At 43.9% G+C, this 16903-nt stretch overlaps 1 protein-coding gene across 1 annotated transcript; it reads left to right on the top strand.

The window, feature by feature from the left end:
* The first annotated feature begins 2698 nt into the window (after positions 1–2698).
* On the top strand, positions 2699–4522 carry LOC137526105 (piggyBac transposable element-derived protein 4-like). Its single transcript, XM_068247321.1, has one exon. The coding sequence runs from the start codon at positions 2699–2701 to the stop codon at positions 4520–4522; it is 1824 nt and encodes a 607-aa protein (XP_068103422.1).
* Positions 4523–16903: the final 12381 nt, after the last annotated feature.

Here is a 16903-nt window from a genome sequence, read left to right as displayed (position 1 = left end):
ACAGATGGTGGTGCTGATGAGTAATATGAATAGGTATATTCAAAATATTCAGGCTGCCAATAGATTAGGCAACCACTTGATGAGTTTGAGAGGCAGAAGTCTATGGACTGTCCCCGTACAGTTGTCGGTTAAGGTTCTTGGGCATTTTTTTCATTCTTTTGTAGGCACCCTCTGGCTCTGGTGTTGGGGGTGGTGGTGGGGGTATATTAGCTCCAGAGCTCAGATTCAGGGGAAGGGTGAAAACCCTATAAACTAGGGGAACTGGAATGGATACTTGGAAGACAAGCAAGAGGCCCCTAAAATAATAAAATAAAATAGTCTAGATTGGGTGGGAGGTAGTAAAAGGATGAGTTTATTTACCCCTTGCAGGGCTGTTTTTAGGCAAAGGCATTCCAGGCCATTAGGTGGAGTGCCATTGGTGTTGAAGGGGACACCATGCTCCTGGATTATGCCCTGACCCTGAATGAAGCCCTGCCCCCTGACTAAGCCCCACCCCCACAGGTGTTCTATCACCGGCTTCTGCTGCGCGTGTGTGCAGCAGCAGGAAGTTTGGTGTCCTGAGGAGCATTGCAGGTCCCTGGAGAGCAGACATCACAAGGTCCAGATAGTGTAGGTTGCATGCAATCTCCATTGTGTCTCTCTGTGCCAACTTCTCCCCCTCCAGCCTCCCTCTTCCCCCCTGTGCCTCCTCCTGTTTCCCTTTGCGCCTCCTTCTGTCCCCCTTCGTACCTCCTTCTGTCTCCATGTGCCTCTTTCAGCACCCCTGTGCCTTCTCTGCTCCCCCTGTGCCTCCTTCTGTGCCTATTTTTTTTACACCTTTGGTCCCCCTGTGCCTCCTTCTGTCCCCTTTGTGCCTCCCTCTGTCCCCCTGTGTCCCCTTCTGTCTCCGCATGCTTCCTTCTGTCCCTCTGTTCCTCTTTCAGTTCCTCTCTGTCTCCTTCTGTCCTCTTGTGACTCCTTCTGTCCCCTATTATGCCTCCTTCTGTTGCCCTGTGTACCTCCTTCAGTAGCCCTGTGCCTCCTTCTGCCCCCCTTTGTGACTCCTTCTGGCCCTCATGCCTCCTTCTGTCCCCATGCCTCCTTCTGTCCCCTTGTGCTACCACTGCCCCCCCCCCGCATCCCACTATCCCACCGTGCCTAGGCTCCTTCTGTCCCCGTTTGTGCCTCCCTCTGTTCCCCTGTGCCTCCTAATATCCCCTTGTGCCAGTCAGGCTCACCCATTCAGCTTTACAAAGAAGGCACCATCTATTGAGCCCAGGGAGAAGATGCAGCAGGCACAATGGCCAGTCCACAAAGACCAGGTATTAGGGTCAACCAGAAATTCTTTCCAGCCAGCCAGCAGGTCTGCCAGCCTACCATCCAGGCTACAAGCTAGCTTTACAAAGGTGGCTATCAACACTGTTTAGCGACAAATCAAGGTCAGTCAGTTGGCCTGTCTGCCAAAAAGGAGCTGCATGATTCTACACTTACATACAGCTTAAAAGAAGATCCCCTTGCCACTTAACGGACACCATCTTTTTCCTTAACCCACTATCACTTTTCACCTCTCCAGATTTACATTTGGACATTAATTGTCTAAATATAAACTTGCCTTAATTTAGGTATAAATACATAGTTGCTAGAAATTCACATTATTTATTTCCCTAATGCCTTACAGAGTACACTTAACAGTTCATAAATGGTACATGCTGTCAAAAATCAGTTAACCATTTGAGCCGCGCTGACGTGACCTTCACGTCAGCAGCGGCAGGTGCTTTAGCCGCAGGGACGCATCAGTAACGTCCCTGCACTTGCCGGCTGTGTGAACGCGATCGGGAGCGCGCATGCGCGCGATCGCTACGAGTCTGGAGGCAGCGGGGATTGGCTGCAGGGGACTGAAGTCCCCTGAGCCAATCCATCAAAGTGCAGCAAGAATGATCGCTGTTTTTGATCAAAAACAGCAATCATTCTAATAAGGAACAGGCAGGCAGTGTTTTTGTGATCGTGCACGAGCACAGGCGTGTACGTGCGCGATCATGATTGGCCCAGCAGCAGAGGGGATTGGCAGAAGAGGACATGTGTCCTCTGAGCCAATCCCAGTCTGGAAACTGAGAATGATGGCTGTTCCAGTCAATGAACAGTCATCATTCTCATAAAAGTTTGCAAAACATATACACACTGACACAGTATATCAAAGAGTATCTCTAAGCAGATCTGTCACCTCAGAGCTGATTTATGAGCTGACAGGAGCTGCTAGAGATATTCTTTGATAAGAAAAGTAAGTTTTTCACACATTTTTAAAACTTTAATAAAACTTATATCCCATACCATCCCCATCCCTTATATCCCATACCGTCCCACAGGTAGATAACTTCTAAATTTTTTCCCTTTCTATTTTTTTCTTCTCTCTCTTCTCTGTATACTTCTCTGTATACATTATCGTATACATCTCCGTATACGTCCCTCCCTAAGCTCCACACTTTCTTAAAAAAAAAAAAAAAAAAAAAAAAAAAACTAAAGAAAAAAAAAAAAAACAACCCTATCCAGCTATCTATCTATCTATCTATCTATCTATCTATCTATCTATCTATCTATCTATCTATCTATCTATCGATCGATCGATCAATCGATCGATCGACCGATCAATCAATCTATCGATCAATCAATCTATCGATCAATCAATCTATCGATCCATCTGTCTGTCTATCCAGGTGGCACAATGGCGAAAAGGCTTTACACCGTTGAAGAGGCCTGTGCCTATTTGCAGCAAAGCAGTGAGAGTGAGGAGGGGTCATCAGGCAGCGAGTGGATACCTTTCACTGACTCCGAGCTTGAGTCGCTGTCGGACAGTGACTCAGAGTCAGAGGAGTCAGAGCCGCCAACTCGCAGGGTGAGGGTAGAAGGAGAGGCACAGCTTGGGGACAGTAGTTTGGCTAGTGAGCAGCAGCCAGGTCCCAGCAATGAGGCTAGTGGCAGTGGTCAGGGGTCAGCCAGGAGGAGGCCAAGGGTAAGCCAATTACCACCAGAGATGATTAACGCCCAGTGGTCGCCTCCATGTATGGTGCTGCCAGACATCCCTGCTTTCACAGCAGCAAGCGGTATTTTAGTGCCCACCGAAAATCTGCAGCCTGCTGACTTTTTTGCTCCTTTTATAGATGAGAGCATTTTACAGCATATTGTGCAGCAATCTAACCTATATGCTACACAGTATATCTCTGACAATCCTACCACTCGTTTTGCTGCGAGATGGACCCCCACGAATGTGCCTGAGCTGAAGGTATTCATTGGTCTGACGTTGAACATGGGCCTAGAAAAAAAACCTCAGCTTTGTGACTATTGGGCAAGAAACCCCATCATCTGCATGCCCGTTTACGCAGCAACTATGAAGAGGGAACGCTATGAAATGCTGATGAAATGTTTGCATTTCAATGACAACACACAACATCTGTCCAGGGACGATCCAGCGCATGACCGCCTTTTCAAATTGAGGCCTCTTTTATCCCATCTAAGTGATAAATTCAAAGAGGTTTACATGCCTGGAAAGAATATAGTGGTAGATGAGTCCCTTATGTCATTTCATGGAAGGCTTGGCTTCAGGCAATATATCCCCAGCAAACGTGCCCGGTATGGGATTAAGTTTTATAAACTGTGTGAAAGCGGTACAGGCTACACATTTGACTTAAGGGTTTATGAAGGCAAGGACTCTCATCTGGAAGTTGCTGGGAGCCCACCGTACATGTGTAGTACTGGCAAAATTGTCATTGACTTGATAAGTCCCCTGCTGAATAAAGGGTACCATTTGTACATTGACAATTTTTATGTCAGTGTCCCGCTGTTTAAATTTTTTAATGCAGCACAAACCGTAGCCTGTGGAACCGCAAGGCCAAATCGCCAAGGTCTGCCCCCGGAGGTCATCAACAAAAAATTGAAAAAGGGAGAGGTGTGTAGTCTCCGCAGCAATGAGCTCCTTGCTCTAAAGTTTAGGGACAAGAGGGATGTGTTGATGCTGACAACCATCCACAATGAGGCTACCACGACAGCACTGTCACGGAGAGAGGAGATCCAGAAGCCCGTGGCTATTGTGGAATACACCAAAAATATGGGAGGTGTTGATTTGGCAGACAAAATGTTGGCTTTATACCAAATGCAGAGGAAGCGAAAGGCATGGTACAAGAAGGTGGCAATGTACCTGTTCCAGATAGCCATGCATAACTCTTTTGTGGTTTACAAAAAATCTGGCAATAAAGCCTCATATCTAAAATTTCAACGAGCTGTGATAGCATCCCTAATTTATGAATCAGGATATACATCTCAGCGCACAGGCCAACAGGATTCGGAAGAGGTAATGCGACTTCGCGACAAACATTTTATTGCCCCACTGCCCCCAAATCCTGGAAAACAGTACCCCCAAAAAAGGTGCAGAGTGTGCGCAAGACACCAAATAAGGAGAGACTCACGATATTACTGCCCAACATGCCCATCACGACCAGGACTGTGCCTTATTGGGTGTTTTAAGGCCTACCATTCAGTGCTGAACTATTAGCCTTTTTTTTATTTTTTTTATTTTATTTTTATTTTTTTATTATAATTATTACTTATTATCCCTGACATCTCCTAAATATTTGCAAAGAAGAACAGAACCTGAGAGAACATACAAACTCCTTGCAAATAATTTATTTGCAATAACTGAACCATTGCCCTAACATTGCAAAGCAAGACTACTAGTTTCTTAGCCTCTTTTTGCCAACCATAATCTGGACTTCTGACCTTGGCTGATTATTTTCCTTGGCTACCACTGGCTACCACTACCTCCTGCGACTGGCTTTTGGATCGACTCCACTACTCCTCTACTACTGAATTTGCTGCATGTCAGACCTCCGAGGGTGAGTCCCAATATGTTTGTCATGCTTGTTATAGGGAAATGACATAGGCCTTGCTGTAATCATCCTTTGGTGAAAGCTGAGAGAATGAACTTCACTCAGAGTGGGCCTAATGCTAACAGCAAATACATGCCCTCAGTATATTTTGCAGAATTGCTCATTAAAAACAAATGCACACCTTAGAGCTAACAATCTACTACAGGTCCAACTAGTTTTGAAATCAGCCATATGTGGCACCATTTTAACCATGAGTATCACGTTAATATATTTTTGGGGCGATATAAAGCTTAGGCCTATGTCATATAAAAATATATTTAGTAACAAAGTCAATCTAACATTTTGCAAAATGTGATTTTTAATTTAATGGTCAAGTTTGGGAAAATGTTAGGAATACTACACGAGTCGGCAGCTTACAAAACACCCATATTTGAATAGCCCTGGTTGTTAGCTTTCCACAATGGTGACATGTGTGGCCTTTTTCTCATGTACTGACTCTTCTCGGGCTATGGAAAGAAAGTATGGCGCTATAACAATTCTTGCAAAAAATGAACTGCAAAAACGCCATTGATGCACCTTGAGAATAATTGCCTGCTGTGCATCCAGATTGTTTTCAAATAATGCATATGTGGTCTCATTTTTATTATAACGAGTTGTCGAATACATTTTGATGTGTCTTATAGCTTGAACCCATGTTACATAGAAAATAGGTAGGGACATACTCAATGCATCAAGAAAAATAATGTAATTTTCAATATTATGATCAAATGTGGGAAAGTTTCAGCAAAACTACACGAGTCGGCAGCTTACAAAACACCCATATTTGAATAGCCCTGGTTGTTAGCTTTCCACAATGGTGACATGTGTGGCCTTTTTCTCATGTACTGACTCTTCTGGAGCTATGGAAATAAAGTATGGCGCTAAAATATTTTGTGGAAAAATTGCCCTGTACAAAGCCACAAGGACACTTCTTCGTTAATGGCATGCTAGATGCCCAGATAGTTATCAGATGACACATATGGGGTATCCTTTTAAGCATGACAAGTTGTAGAATAGATTTTAGGGTTTTTTTGGGTTGAGGCATGTGTCTTGTGAATTACTTTTAGTCACATTCTGAGCCAAAAGCAATATTTTTTTTATTTTCGTATGTTCGGTACCAAAGTATAAAGCTTGTAAAAATAAGGCAAAGTTACAGAATCTAAAACAGACTACATAAATAGTTACCTTAGGGTCTCAGCTTTTTAAATATGTATGCCATGAAGGTATATTACTGTTATATTTGCATATAAAGTCTTGCAGTTATTGCAAGGAAACAATGAGAGAACAAAAAACACAATGTAGAAAAAATACACCCTTACTTCCAAATAATATATTATACTCATACATTGCACTAGGGACATAATGTAAATGTTGAGTTTACCAGGACAAATGGGCAAATAAAATGTGTGTGTTTTATGTACGGTATCATTATTTATTTTCAAACCATAGTGGTTGGAAATGATGAAATAGCGTATTTTTTCATTTTTTCCTATTTTTTCCCTTTAAAATGCATAAAGAATAACATCATTACAAAAAAAAAATATCAACCACAAAAAGCCTAATTGGTGGCGAAAAAAACAAGGTAGAGATTATTTTGTTATGATAAGTAGTGATAAAGTTATTAGGGACTGAATAGGAGGAGCGCTGAAATGTGAAAATTCTCCTCGTGCATAAGGTGAAAACAGCCTGCGGGCTGAAATGGTTAATAGCACATGGTAATTTGCCGCTGTACTGTCAATGTTATTTTATCGATAATATTATTCTAGGTGCAGCCTGCATAATTTGGCTGGACCAATATGATTTAATAGTTATATACCACTAGCTGATGTACCAGCGTTGCCCGGGTGTATATTTTGCGGGTGTTGGCTCTGCCCACTTTTTCTAACCCTAACACACAATCAGGGCCGAGCCAAGGCAGAGGCGAGAGAGGCTCCAGCCTTGGGGACAGTGTAGTAGGGGGCGCACAACTCACTCAACTATCATTCCCCTATTGTGTTTGAAGCAGAGAGAAATACGAAAAGGGAATACATGGCAGTGACTGCAAGCCAGATAACTAGAGATTGAGATGTTGGGGGCCCTCGGACGCCTCTTAGTCTAATAGCAATCAGTGTGTGACAGCTGGGGTGGGAAGGATGGAGGGGAGCACTTTGCTGTCTCAGCCTTGGGTGCTGGAGGACCTTGTTCCAGCTCTGCACACAATTACTCAATTACTCAATGACCTAGTTTGGGAGCTTTGTGGTCTTTAGCATCAATAATTTGCATTGAAATTAAACAAATCTGATTGGCTGTGGCTCCACCCTCTTTTCTGAATTTGAAACCCAGTCACTCAATGACCAACTGTATCAGGTTTGAGGCTTGTGCCATTAACAGTGCAAGAATGGCAGCAATTAAATATTCCCCTTGAAAATCAATAGGTGAATTTTGATTGGCTTTTGTAGACTCCACCCAAATTTCTGAATATTAATCAAAGTCACCCACTGACCAACTGTGCAAAGTTTGAGAACCCTACCATTAACAGTGTAAGAATGGCTGCAATGTAATTTTTCCCAGTGAAATTTGTATTTGTCTCCGCTCACTTTTTGGTTATGGGGATAAAAAGTATCCTAGATGTTATTCCAGGTAATGCACTATGTTTGTGCCAAATTTCATTTAAATCCGTTCAGCCATTGTTGCGTGATTGAGTAACAATCATCCAAAGATTTTCCTGTATAAATCGTTGGTTGTTATGATAAAAAAATGTCAGTTAAATATATCATATACAGTAGGAGACACACACACACAGATATTGGAGAAGTGAAATGAAGTTTATTGGATTTTTAGAAAGTGCACAATAATTGTTTAAATAAATCAATAAAACGACAAATTTATATACCAGCCTAATTTTGTTTAAACAATTATTGCACACTTTCTGTAAATCCAATAAACTTATTTCACTTCTCAAATATCACTGTGTGTGTCTACTACATGATATATTTAACTGACATTTTTTTATTGTAACAAATAACAATTTATACAGGAAATTCATGACGATTAACAAGGTTGCTCAAACTTTCGCATCCCACTGTAGTCTATTATCAATAACAGCTATTGTAAAGTATTCATTCTTTCACCTAAAAAATATTACAAAAAATAAGCACCTCATTCCTTCAGAGGATCTTCCAACCCTAGTTCATGTATTCATCACATAACGGCTGGATTGTTGCAATGCCATCTATGCAAACCTTCCAAATAAAGTCCTACTCCGCCTGAAACTAGTACAGAATGCTGCCTCAAGAAGAATCTTAACAAGCTAACCCCACAATTTCCACATACTAATCCTTTTCTCACAACACTGGCTATACAAAAAATGGAGAATCCTTTTAAAAATTGGCATGCATCCTACACGGCCAAGGCCCTGCATTCCTGAAGGATTTGTTGCAACTGCGTAACACCGCCCACAACTTCAGATCAAAAGGATCCAATAACTTGTTCACCCCCAGAGTCCAACTAAAAACCTTTGGAGCTAGGGCTTACTGTCATGCTGCCCCTACCCTGTGGAATGCCTTGCCAAACTTAATCAAGATAACTCCAACCCTGGACACGTTTAAATCAAAACTGAAAAGCCACCTGTTTAGTCTGGCATTGATGATCACATAACTTTTTCCACTGCACACATCACTATGTACTGATCTGAGACAAGCGCTTTGCGTCATGCGGGAGAAAAGCGCTTTACAAATGTTTTGTTGTTGTTAACAGTAGAATATTGGTAGTATTAGTGGGATTATACTATCGGTAATATTCTGCGCCTGAATTAACATGCATTGATCTTAAATGTATGCCGCTGTCTCTCTCTCTCCATCTCCCCTTTTTTCATCTTGTTGTTATCTGCCCAGATCCCTCCTCCACCCATCTTTATCCCACTACAGTTCTGTTTTCACATTTCTTCATGTACTCTCTTGTTATTGTTTCTCTGTAATGACCACATCATATCTGTGCTTTCAACATTTCCTTTAATGTTAATGTTTACTCCCAGATCACCATTAGTTAATGTCATGAACTTTACTTGTAACTGCAAATGACATTGTTGGGTGTAGAGAGCCATCCTTCATCATCATATTTGTCTGCTGTCATACCAGTCCAGCGTACATCAGACTAATGGGTGTCTGCTTGCATTCTTGGCAAACCATTTTCTCCACCCAAATGAAAACATGTTTAGGTTTGACGCTAACATCTGGCATTATACATACCAGTCTTTTATCGGTGGCCTGGTTACCACCCTTTTGGTGCTAAAGTACAGCTTTGAATCTGATCTGATGAAAGACAGCAGTTAGGTGTCAGTTAATTGGTTACTATGCCTAGCATTCAGTCATGCTGAATTACATTAAATTATTTAGTTAAAGGACTTTGCTGACTTAAAGCAAAATCCCACTTTCATGAAAAAAATAAGTAAATCCCAAGCTATTATTTCTATATTAGTTCAAGGCATATCAGATCCTGTCATGCCTCCAGAGAAACCTCTAAGAAATTACAGTATTATACAGGGTGGGCCATTTATATGGATACACCTTAATAAAATGGAAATGGTTGGTGATATTAACTTCCTGTTTGTGGCACATTAGTATATGTGAGGGGGGACACTTTTGAAGATGGGTGGTGACCATTGCGGCCATTTTGAAGTCGGCCATTTTGAATCCAACTTTTGTTTTTTCAATAGGAAGAGGGTCATGTGACACATCACTAGTAGAAAGAACGGAGACGGCACACAAGATTGCTTCTTCAAGTAAGCTGCATTGCACTCATACAGTTACAGAGTATGCAGAGCACACGACATAAAGGCAAAGTAGTAAGAAAGACAACCTTTAAAGCAAACCTGTGACATTAAAAAGGAAAACAGTTACATACTTACCTTGGTAGAGGGAAGCCTTTGGATCCTCTTCCAGCAGATAAACCTGAGCCCATTTGGCTCCGTTGCTGCACCTGCGCAGTGCAGCTATGCTCAACAAGGGCTTGTCGACGAGCTTTTGGGGGTCCCAGCTCTGGACAGCGAGGTGGATGGAGAAGGGGAAAGCCTCTGGAGGATCCATTCAGCACAATTGTTTCCCTTCATGTACACTTTAATATGCTCACATATATTCATATCATAGAGTTTGTAAATGTAAATTCACAACCATTTAAAAACACTACATTTGGAACATCGTAGAAATGTCTTCCTATGGAAGAAAGCCCCTATATGTTAGGTATAGCAGTAGAGGTCTTTGGCACTACAGCATACACTGAAGTACCATAACTGTGGGGAATGGCATGCATCCCCTATAGATAGGGTCGGATTTACCATAAGGCACTGTAGGCATGTGCCTACAGGCGCCTGCTGTTGGAACGGTGTCTTACTCTGCTCTTTGAATGCCTCCCTCCCTCCTTCCCTATGCAGACTCCTGAGCGGAGTGTAAATGAGAGGTTACTCACCTGGCTCTCAGCATTCCACTGATGAGACATCCCTATAGTTGGGGGCAACTTTATACTGAGGGTACCTCTGGCTACCTAATACTAAGGGGCACCTGCAGCTATCTATGATGGGCAAGGGAAGTAAGGGAGAAGGGACAGCTGGGGCCAGCCAGCACACTTGTGGTGTGTTTTTGTGGGGGGTTTGCAGGGCCCTAGCGGGTGAAGGCTAAAAGGTGCCAGGATATCTGTGCCTATAGGCTCCATAGCGATATGGTACAGGCACAGCGATTGCAATCTGACCAAATTACAATTGCTCTAGTGGGTTCTCCTCCATCCACTTTAGTTGGCATAACAGTTTTTGGAATTGTGGTCGATCGTTGGTGATTCCAAAGCGCTGCTAAAAGCGCTCTAATTGGTCCTAGGCCTTAGAGAATGTATGTTCAAACAGGTTCATGCTCCTGAATGTGTAATTATTATTTATTGACAGGGTATGATTTATATACATCTTATTCAATGCTGAGTTGATTTTTTATGATTTTAAAATTTTTGTTTCATCCCCCTTTAAAATGGACTTGAACTCAGATCCTCCTCTCTGCTCTAAAAGATAAGCAACAGTACAATAACCTTTAACTACAGCGCTGCGTAATATGTTGGAGCTTTATAAATACAATAAATAAACAAACCCCCAGAGACCCAAATAGGCACCCGGGTTGTATGACTTCATGGACAGATAAACAGGCCTATTGACACATTCAACCATCCAATAGTGCTGCAACAAGAGGACCTATTAGTAATGTACATGAGGTTTTAAAAAGAAGAAAATGGGGGAGGGTTTATTTATGCCGCCTTTTGTAGCTTAAATGTGATAATGTAATATTACAACACTGGGTCTCTGGTGTAAAAAACATTTTTGTTACAGTTTTTACAAACCCTGCAATACATCTGTATTGTTTATACTTCCTGTTAACCTCCCTAGCGTTCTGGACGAGCTAGGCTCGTCCAGAGACGCCGGAGATCACCGCTCAGGCCCCGCTGGGCCGATTTGAATAATTTTTTTAAAAACACGCAGCAAGCACTTTGCTTGCTGCGTGTTGTGTCCGATCGCCGCCGCCTGCTGCAGATCCGCCGCTTCCCGCCGCGATGCAGGGCCCCCCCAGGCGAGACCCCGTGCGCTGCCTGGCCAATCAGTGCCAGGCAGCGCTGAGGGGTGGATCGGGTCTTCCTGTGACGTCACGACGTCGCCGACATCGATGACGTCACGACGTGCGTCGTCATGGCGACGGGGGAAGCCCTCCTGGAAATCCCGTTCAGAACGGGATTTCCGGATGGGTGATTGTGCCGGCGGGGATCGGAGGGGTGGGAGGGACGCCGCAGGGAGGGGGGAATCACGCAGCTAGCGCTAGGCTAGCTACATGATATATTTAAAAAAAAAATTGCAAAAAACTTTCCCGCTGCCGCAGGGTCGCGTGAATAAGAACGCCAGGCAGGTTAACATCCTATGTTTACAAATTAGCTGCTCTACAGAGACAGACAGCTGACACATCTGAGAGATCAAATTACACTGTGATTAGCCACAGATGAGGGGGGATTAGACAGGCTAAACTCTCTAAATATATACAGGGTGCATTTCTCAATGTTTTCTTTCTGTCCTGTCAAGAGTTCAGGTCCACTTTAAAGGGAACCTTAACTGAGAGGGCTATGGATGTTTCCTTTTAAACAATACCAGTTGCTTATCAGTCCTGCTGAACTCTTTGGCTGCAGTAGTGGGTGAATCACTCACCTGAAACAAGCATGCAGTTATCCAGCCTGACTTCAGTCAGAGCACCTGATCTGCATGCTTGTTGAGGGGCTGTGGCTAAAAGTAATAGAGACACAGGATTAGCAGGAGAGTCAGGCAACTGGCATTATTTTAAAAGGAAAAATCCATATCCTTCTCAGTTTAGGTTCCCTTTAAGAGCACTGGAGATGACATGGTTATGTCTCTTGAAGCACAGGCTTGACGCTGGCCTTACCAAGTAAAACCAACCAAACAGTATATCTGAAGCAGTAAAGACATTCACAAGGGAATTTCTATTACTCATCTTTGTGGAAGAGTGTCTTCGGAAACTGACCAATAAATGATTATAAATTGACCATTAAGGTAATGGACTGCAAAAAGCAGAGATAGACTCCTGAACTATTTTAATTTATGTGTGGGTGGTGTTTATAACCTTTCCCAACCTATGGCCTATGTGTCACATAAATTGATTAGTTTTTCTTCATACTTCCTCCTGGCTATTTGATTTATTTCATTGAATCCCACTTATTTAGACTATATTGTCACATATCTAATGGCCTTCCATTTGGGCTTATATTGCAAATATATATTTCCAGCTGTCGGAATTGTGGAGCTCACAGTTTTCACATATTTCAGGCATTCCAGTTATTTCCTAGTGGTTTCACAGCTCCTGTATATGGATAAATGAGTATATACGGACATTCATCACACATATTGTGCTTTAATTCAATTGTTTTTATTGATTTATGGCCTACTGGATGGCTTTTATACCCCAAGATTGGACTTTAGATCATAGCAACCAAAGTAGGTGACACTTCTTTAGGCTGAGTTAGGCCCAGAAGGCGGCGATCAATGCCATTAAATTTATTTAGATTTCTCATAGAGATCTATTTACAAAGAAGTAGAGCGAAAAAGGCCACTTTCATGTTCTATGCTTTTTTTTTTTTTTTAAAGCTGCTGACTACTGTATAATACCATATTTATAAAAGGGTGATTATATTTACTGCGAGGCCAGTAAGTACTTTGATGGTAATACAAAAAAGTATCTGTGTGCTACCCAGCAGATAATTTCAATAGTGAAACAACCATGGGCGTAACTACAAGGGGCAGGAGGACAAAGAGCTGTAAGAGAAGCCCAACTACTATTTCACTACTTATGATCAGAGATGGCCCGAACAGTTCGCCAGCGGACAGTTCCCGGTGAATTTCAGCTGTTTGCGTTCTCCGCGAACTGTGAAAATATGGGGCTTGATTCACAAAGCGGTGCTAACCTACTTAGCACGTCTAAAGTCTTTAGACGTGCTAACCAGGGTGCTAAGTAGGTTAGCACCGGATTTCTCAATCAGATCGCGTGCTAACTTTGCGCGCATAAAACTTTGCGCGCGCTAAGTCCCATAGGCTTTAATGGGCACTTCGCGCGGAGCGCCCTGCGCTCTGTGCAGTGCGCGTGTAAAGTTTTACGCGCATAAAGTTTTGCGCGCGTAAAGTTTTACGTGCGAAAACTCATTTAGATGTGCTGATTAGGGGTTTTCACAGGTGTGCTAACAGTTAGCACCGCTTTGTGAATTAAGCCCATGGTGTGTTCGAGCTGTCCCCTATACATCATCATGGAGCCAAACTTTGACCCCTTACCTCACAGTCAGCAGGCACATGGCAGCCAATCAGCCAACACCTCCTCCTGGTCCCCCCACCCCCCTACTAAATAGCAGTTGCGGTGGCCATATTGGATTCATTCTCTGCTGGCTGCTGACTGTTAGTAAGAGCAGGGTCGACTTGCTGCAGATAGGTAGGGAAAGCATTTGCTAGGCCTGTGTTCTTCTTCCTTACTTGCTGTGAAAGCACCCCAAATAAGCCTTTTGAGGGCTATCACATCGGTCTCCTGGGTTTTTTTGTATGTGACACTCCACAGCCCACTTACACCCAGAGCTGTGTGCACACTACTGCTGTTGCTATGTTAAGTTGCACATACAGTACCACTCCAGTGCATTATTATTTTACTGTATTCTGATAGTACTATTGCATTTCTCTGTGTGTGACACTCCACAGCCCACTGACACCCAGAGCTGTGCATAATATAGTTTCTGCCTTTATGGATTAAAACCCGACATTCTAACTCTCTAATTTTTGGTGGGACGTTTGGCATGGATCCCCCTCTGGCATGTCACAGTCCAGGTGTTAGACCCCTTGAAACAACTTTTCCATCACTTTCGGGGCCAGAAACAGTCTTTGTAGGTTTTAAAATTCGCCTGCCCATTGCAGTCTATTTGCCAGGTTAGCATTTGCAGAAGTTCGCTGTTCGCAAACGGAAAATTCTATGTTCGCAACATCTGTACTTGATAAAGGGGTCCATTCTACAGATTAGGTGTTTTTGTGGCACTTGTTATAGGTGTGAAGATTATGATGTCCACACTTGTTTTACGACCCTTGCGAGATGGGCCCCCAGGCTGTTAGGGTCACCAGGGGTAGGCAAGAGTAAGGGTGTGAACATTGGGGGGACCCCCAATAAAGTTTTGCTGGTGCACCTTATGATTTGTAGTTACACCCTGCAAATAACATTTGTTAGGCAGGTACCAGGGGCGTAACAATAGCCCATGCAAGGGATGCAGTGCAGGGTGGCCGAGAAGCCGCAGGGGGTCCCGTGGGGGGAGACTACTAAGAGCATGGAGAGAAAAAAACTTTCTGCTCTCTGCACAAGTGTTCTAATGACTGCATCTGCTCAGCCACTGAAAAGGAATCATACAAAGTTTTGTAGACAAAGATTTGTAGACAGTCCCTATTCAGTGTTCAGCAGGCTCATGTGTACAGCGCCCAACCTCTCTACCCATTCCCAGGTGCTGCTTTGTATTGTAGTGATGCTGGAGAAGTCCACAGAGCCAGTTCTGCTCCATCGGAGATGGACAGAGTGAGTGTAATAAGCTGAGACTGGGAGCACACTCGTCTGTCAGTTTTCTGTATGCGTTCTCTGCACAACATGTGTGTCTGTGTCGATATACAGGTTCTATCACAGAAGCTAATGTAATTGATCGGGAAATGCCTGTCTGTTTTTATCTGAATGGGGAAAACACATTCAAGTGTGCACTAGCCAATTAAATAACATTGGTTCTCAGTTTACCTGTGCAGAAAGCGAGGGGGGTGGGGGTGGGGGGGGAAGGTGAGGACGCCCCACCCAACGTTTTGCAGGGGGGCCTAGTGGTTTCTAGTTACGCCCCTGGCTGGTACGCTTAAAGTCCAAAGTGACAATAGTAAACAATAAACAACTCACAGCACTCAACACCCAGTGAATAGTTAATGTTCACTTGACCTAACCCAGACCAAATTACTGTTCAATTTTCAAAATTAAAGTTCACTTTACAGTTAGTCCTGATGCTTCAATATATGGCTGCTCCATTGTATGATCCTTTCTTACTACACCTGGTGTTGTATGATCCTCAAGAGCAAAGGAACATGTAAACTATACTGTAGGTAGAGTTGGGCCGAACGGTTCGCCTGCGAACGGTTCCATGCGAACTTCCGTGGTTCGCGTTCGCGTCCCGCAGGCGAACGTTTGCGGAAGTTCGGTTCGCCCCATAATGCACCATGGAGGGTCAACTTTGACCCTCTACATCACAGTCAGCAGGCCCAGTGTAGCCTTAGGCTACACTAGCCCCTGGAGCCCCACCCCCCTTATATAAGGCAGGCAGCGGCGGCCATTACGGTCACTCGTGTGCCTGCATTAGTGAGAGTAGGGCGAGCTGCTGCAGACTGTCTCTCATAGGGAAAGATTAGTTAGGCTTGGCTTGTTCCTGGCTGCATACCTGTTCTGTTCAGTGAGCCCACTGCATACCTGTTCAGTAAACCTGCCACTGCATACCTGTTCTGTGAACCCACCACTGCAATACTGTACTGTGAACCCACCACTGCATACCTGTTCAGTGAACCCACCACTGCATACCTGTTCAGTGAACCCACCACTGCATACCTGTTGTGTTCAGTGAACCCGCCACTGCATACCTGTTCTGTTCAGTGAACCCGCCACTGCATACCTGTTGTGTTCAGTGAACCCGCCACTGCATATCTGTTGTGTTCAGTGAACCCGCCACTGTATACCTGTTCTGTTCAGTGAACCCGCCACTGCATACCTGTTGTGTTCAGTGAACCCGCCACTGTATACCTGTTCTGTTCAGTGAACCCGCCACTGCATACCTGTTGTGTTCAGTGAACCCGCGACTTTATACCTGTACTGTTCAGTGAACCCGCCACTGTATACCTGTTCTGTTCAGTGAACCCACCACTGTATACCTGTTCAGTGAACCCGCCACTGCATACCAGTTGTGTTTAGTGAACCCGCCACTGTATACCTGTTCTGTTCAGTGAACCCACCACTGCATACCTGTTGTGTTCAGTGAACCCACCACTGTATACCTGTACTGTTCAGTGAACCCGCCACTGCATACCTGTTGTGTTCAGTGAACCTGCCACTGTATACCTGTTCTGTTCAGTGAACCCGCCACTGTATACCTGTTCAGTGAACCCGCCACTGCATACCTGTTGTGTTCAGTGAACCCGCCACTGTATACCTGTTCTGTTCAGTGAACCCGCCACTGTATACCTGTTCAGTGAACCCGCCACTGCATACCTGTTGTGTTCAGTGAACCCGCCACTGTATACCTGTACTGTTCAATGAACCCGCCACTGCATACCTGTTGTGTTCAGTGAACCCGCCACTGTATACCTGTTCTGTTCAGTGAACCCGCCACTGTATACCTGTACTGTTCAGTGAACCCGCCACTGTATACCTGTTCTGTTCAGTGAACCCGCCACTGCATACCTG

The sequence above is a fragment of the Hyperolius riggenbachi genome, chromosome 7 (genome assembly GCF_040937935.1).
Source record: "Hyperolius riggenbachi isolate aHypRig1 chromosome 7, aHypRig1.pri, whole genome shotgun sequence".
Lineage (NCBI taxonomy): Eukaryota > Metazoa > Chordata > Amphibia > Anura > Hyperoliidae > Hyperolius > Hyperolius riggenbachi.
Note: the sequence above shows the minus strand (reverse complement) of the source record. Positions and strands in the feature narration are given on the sequence as shown.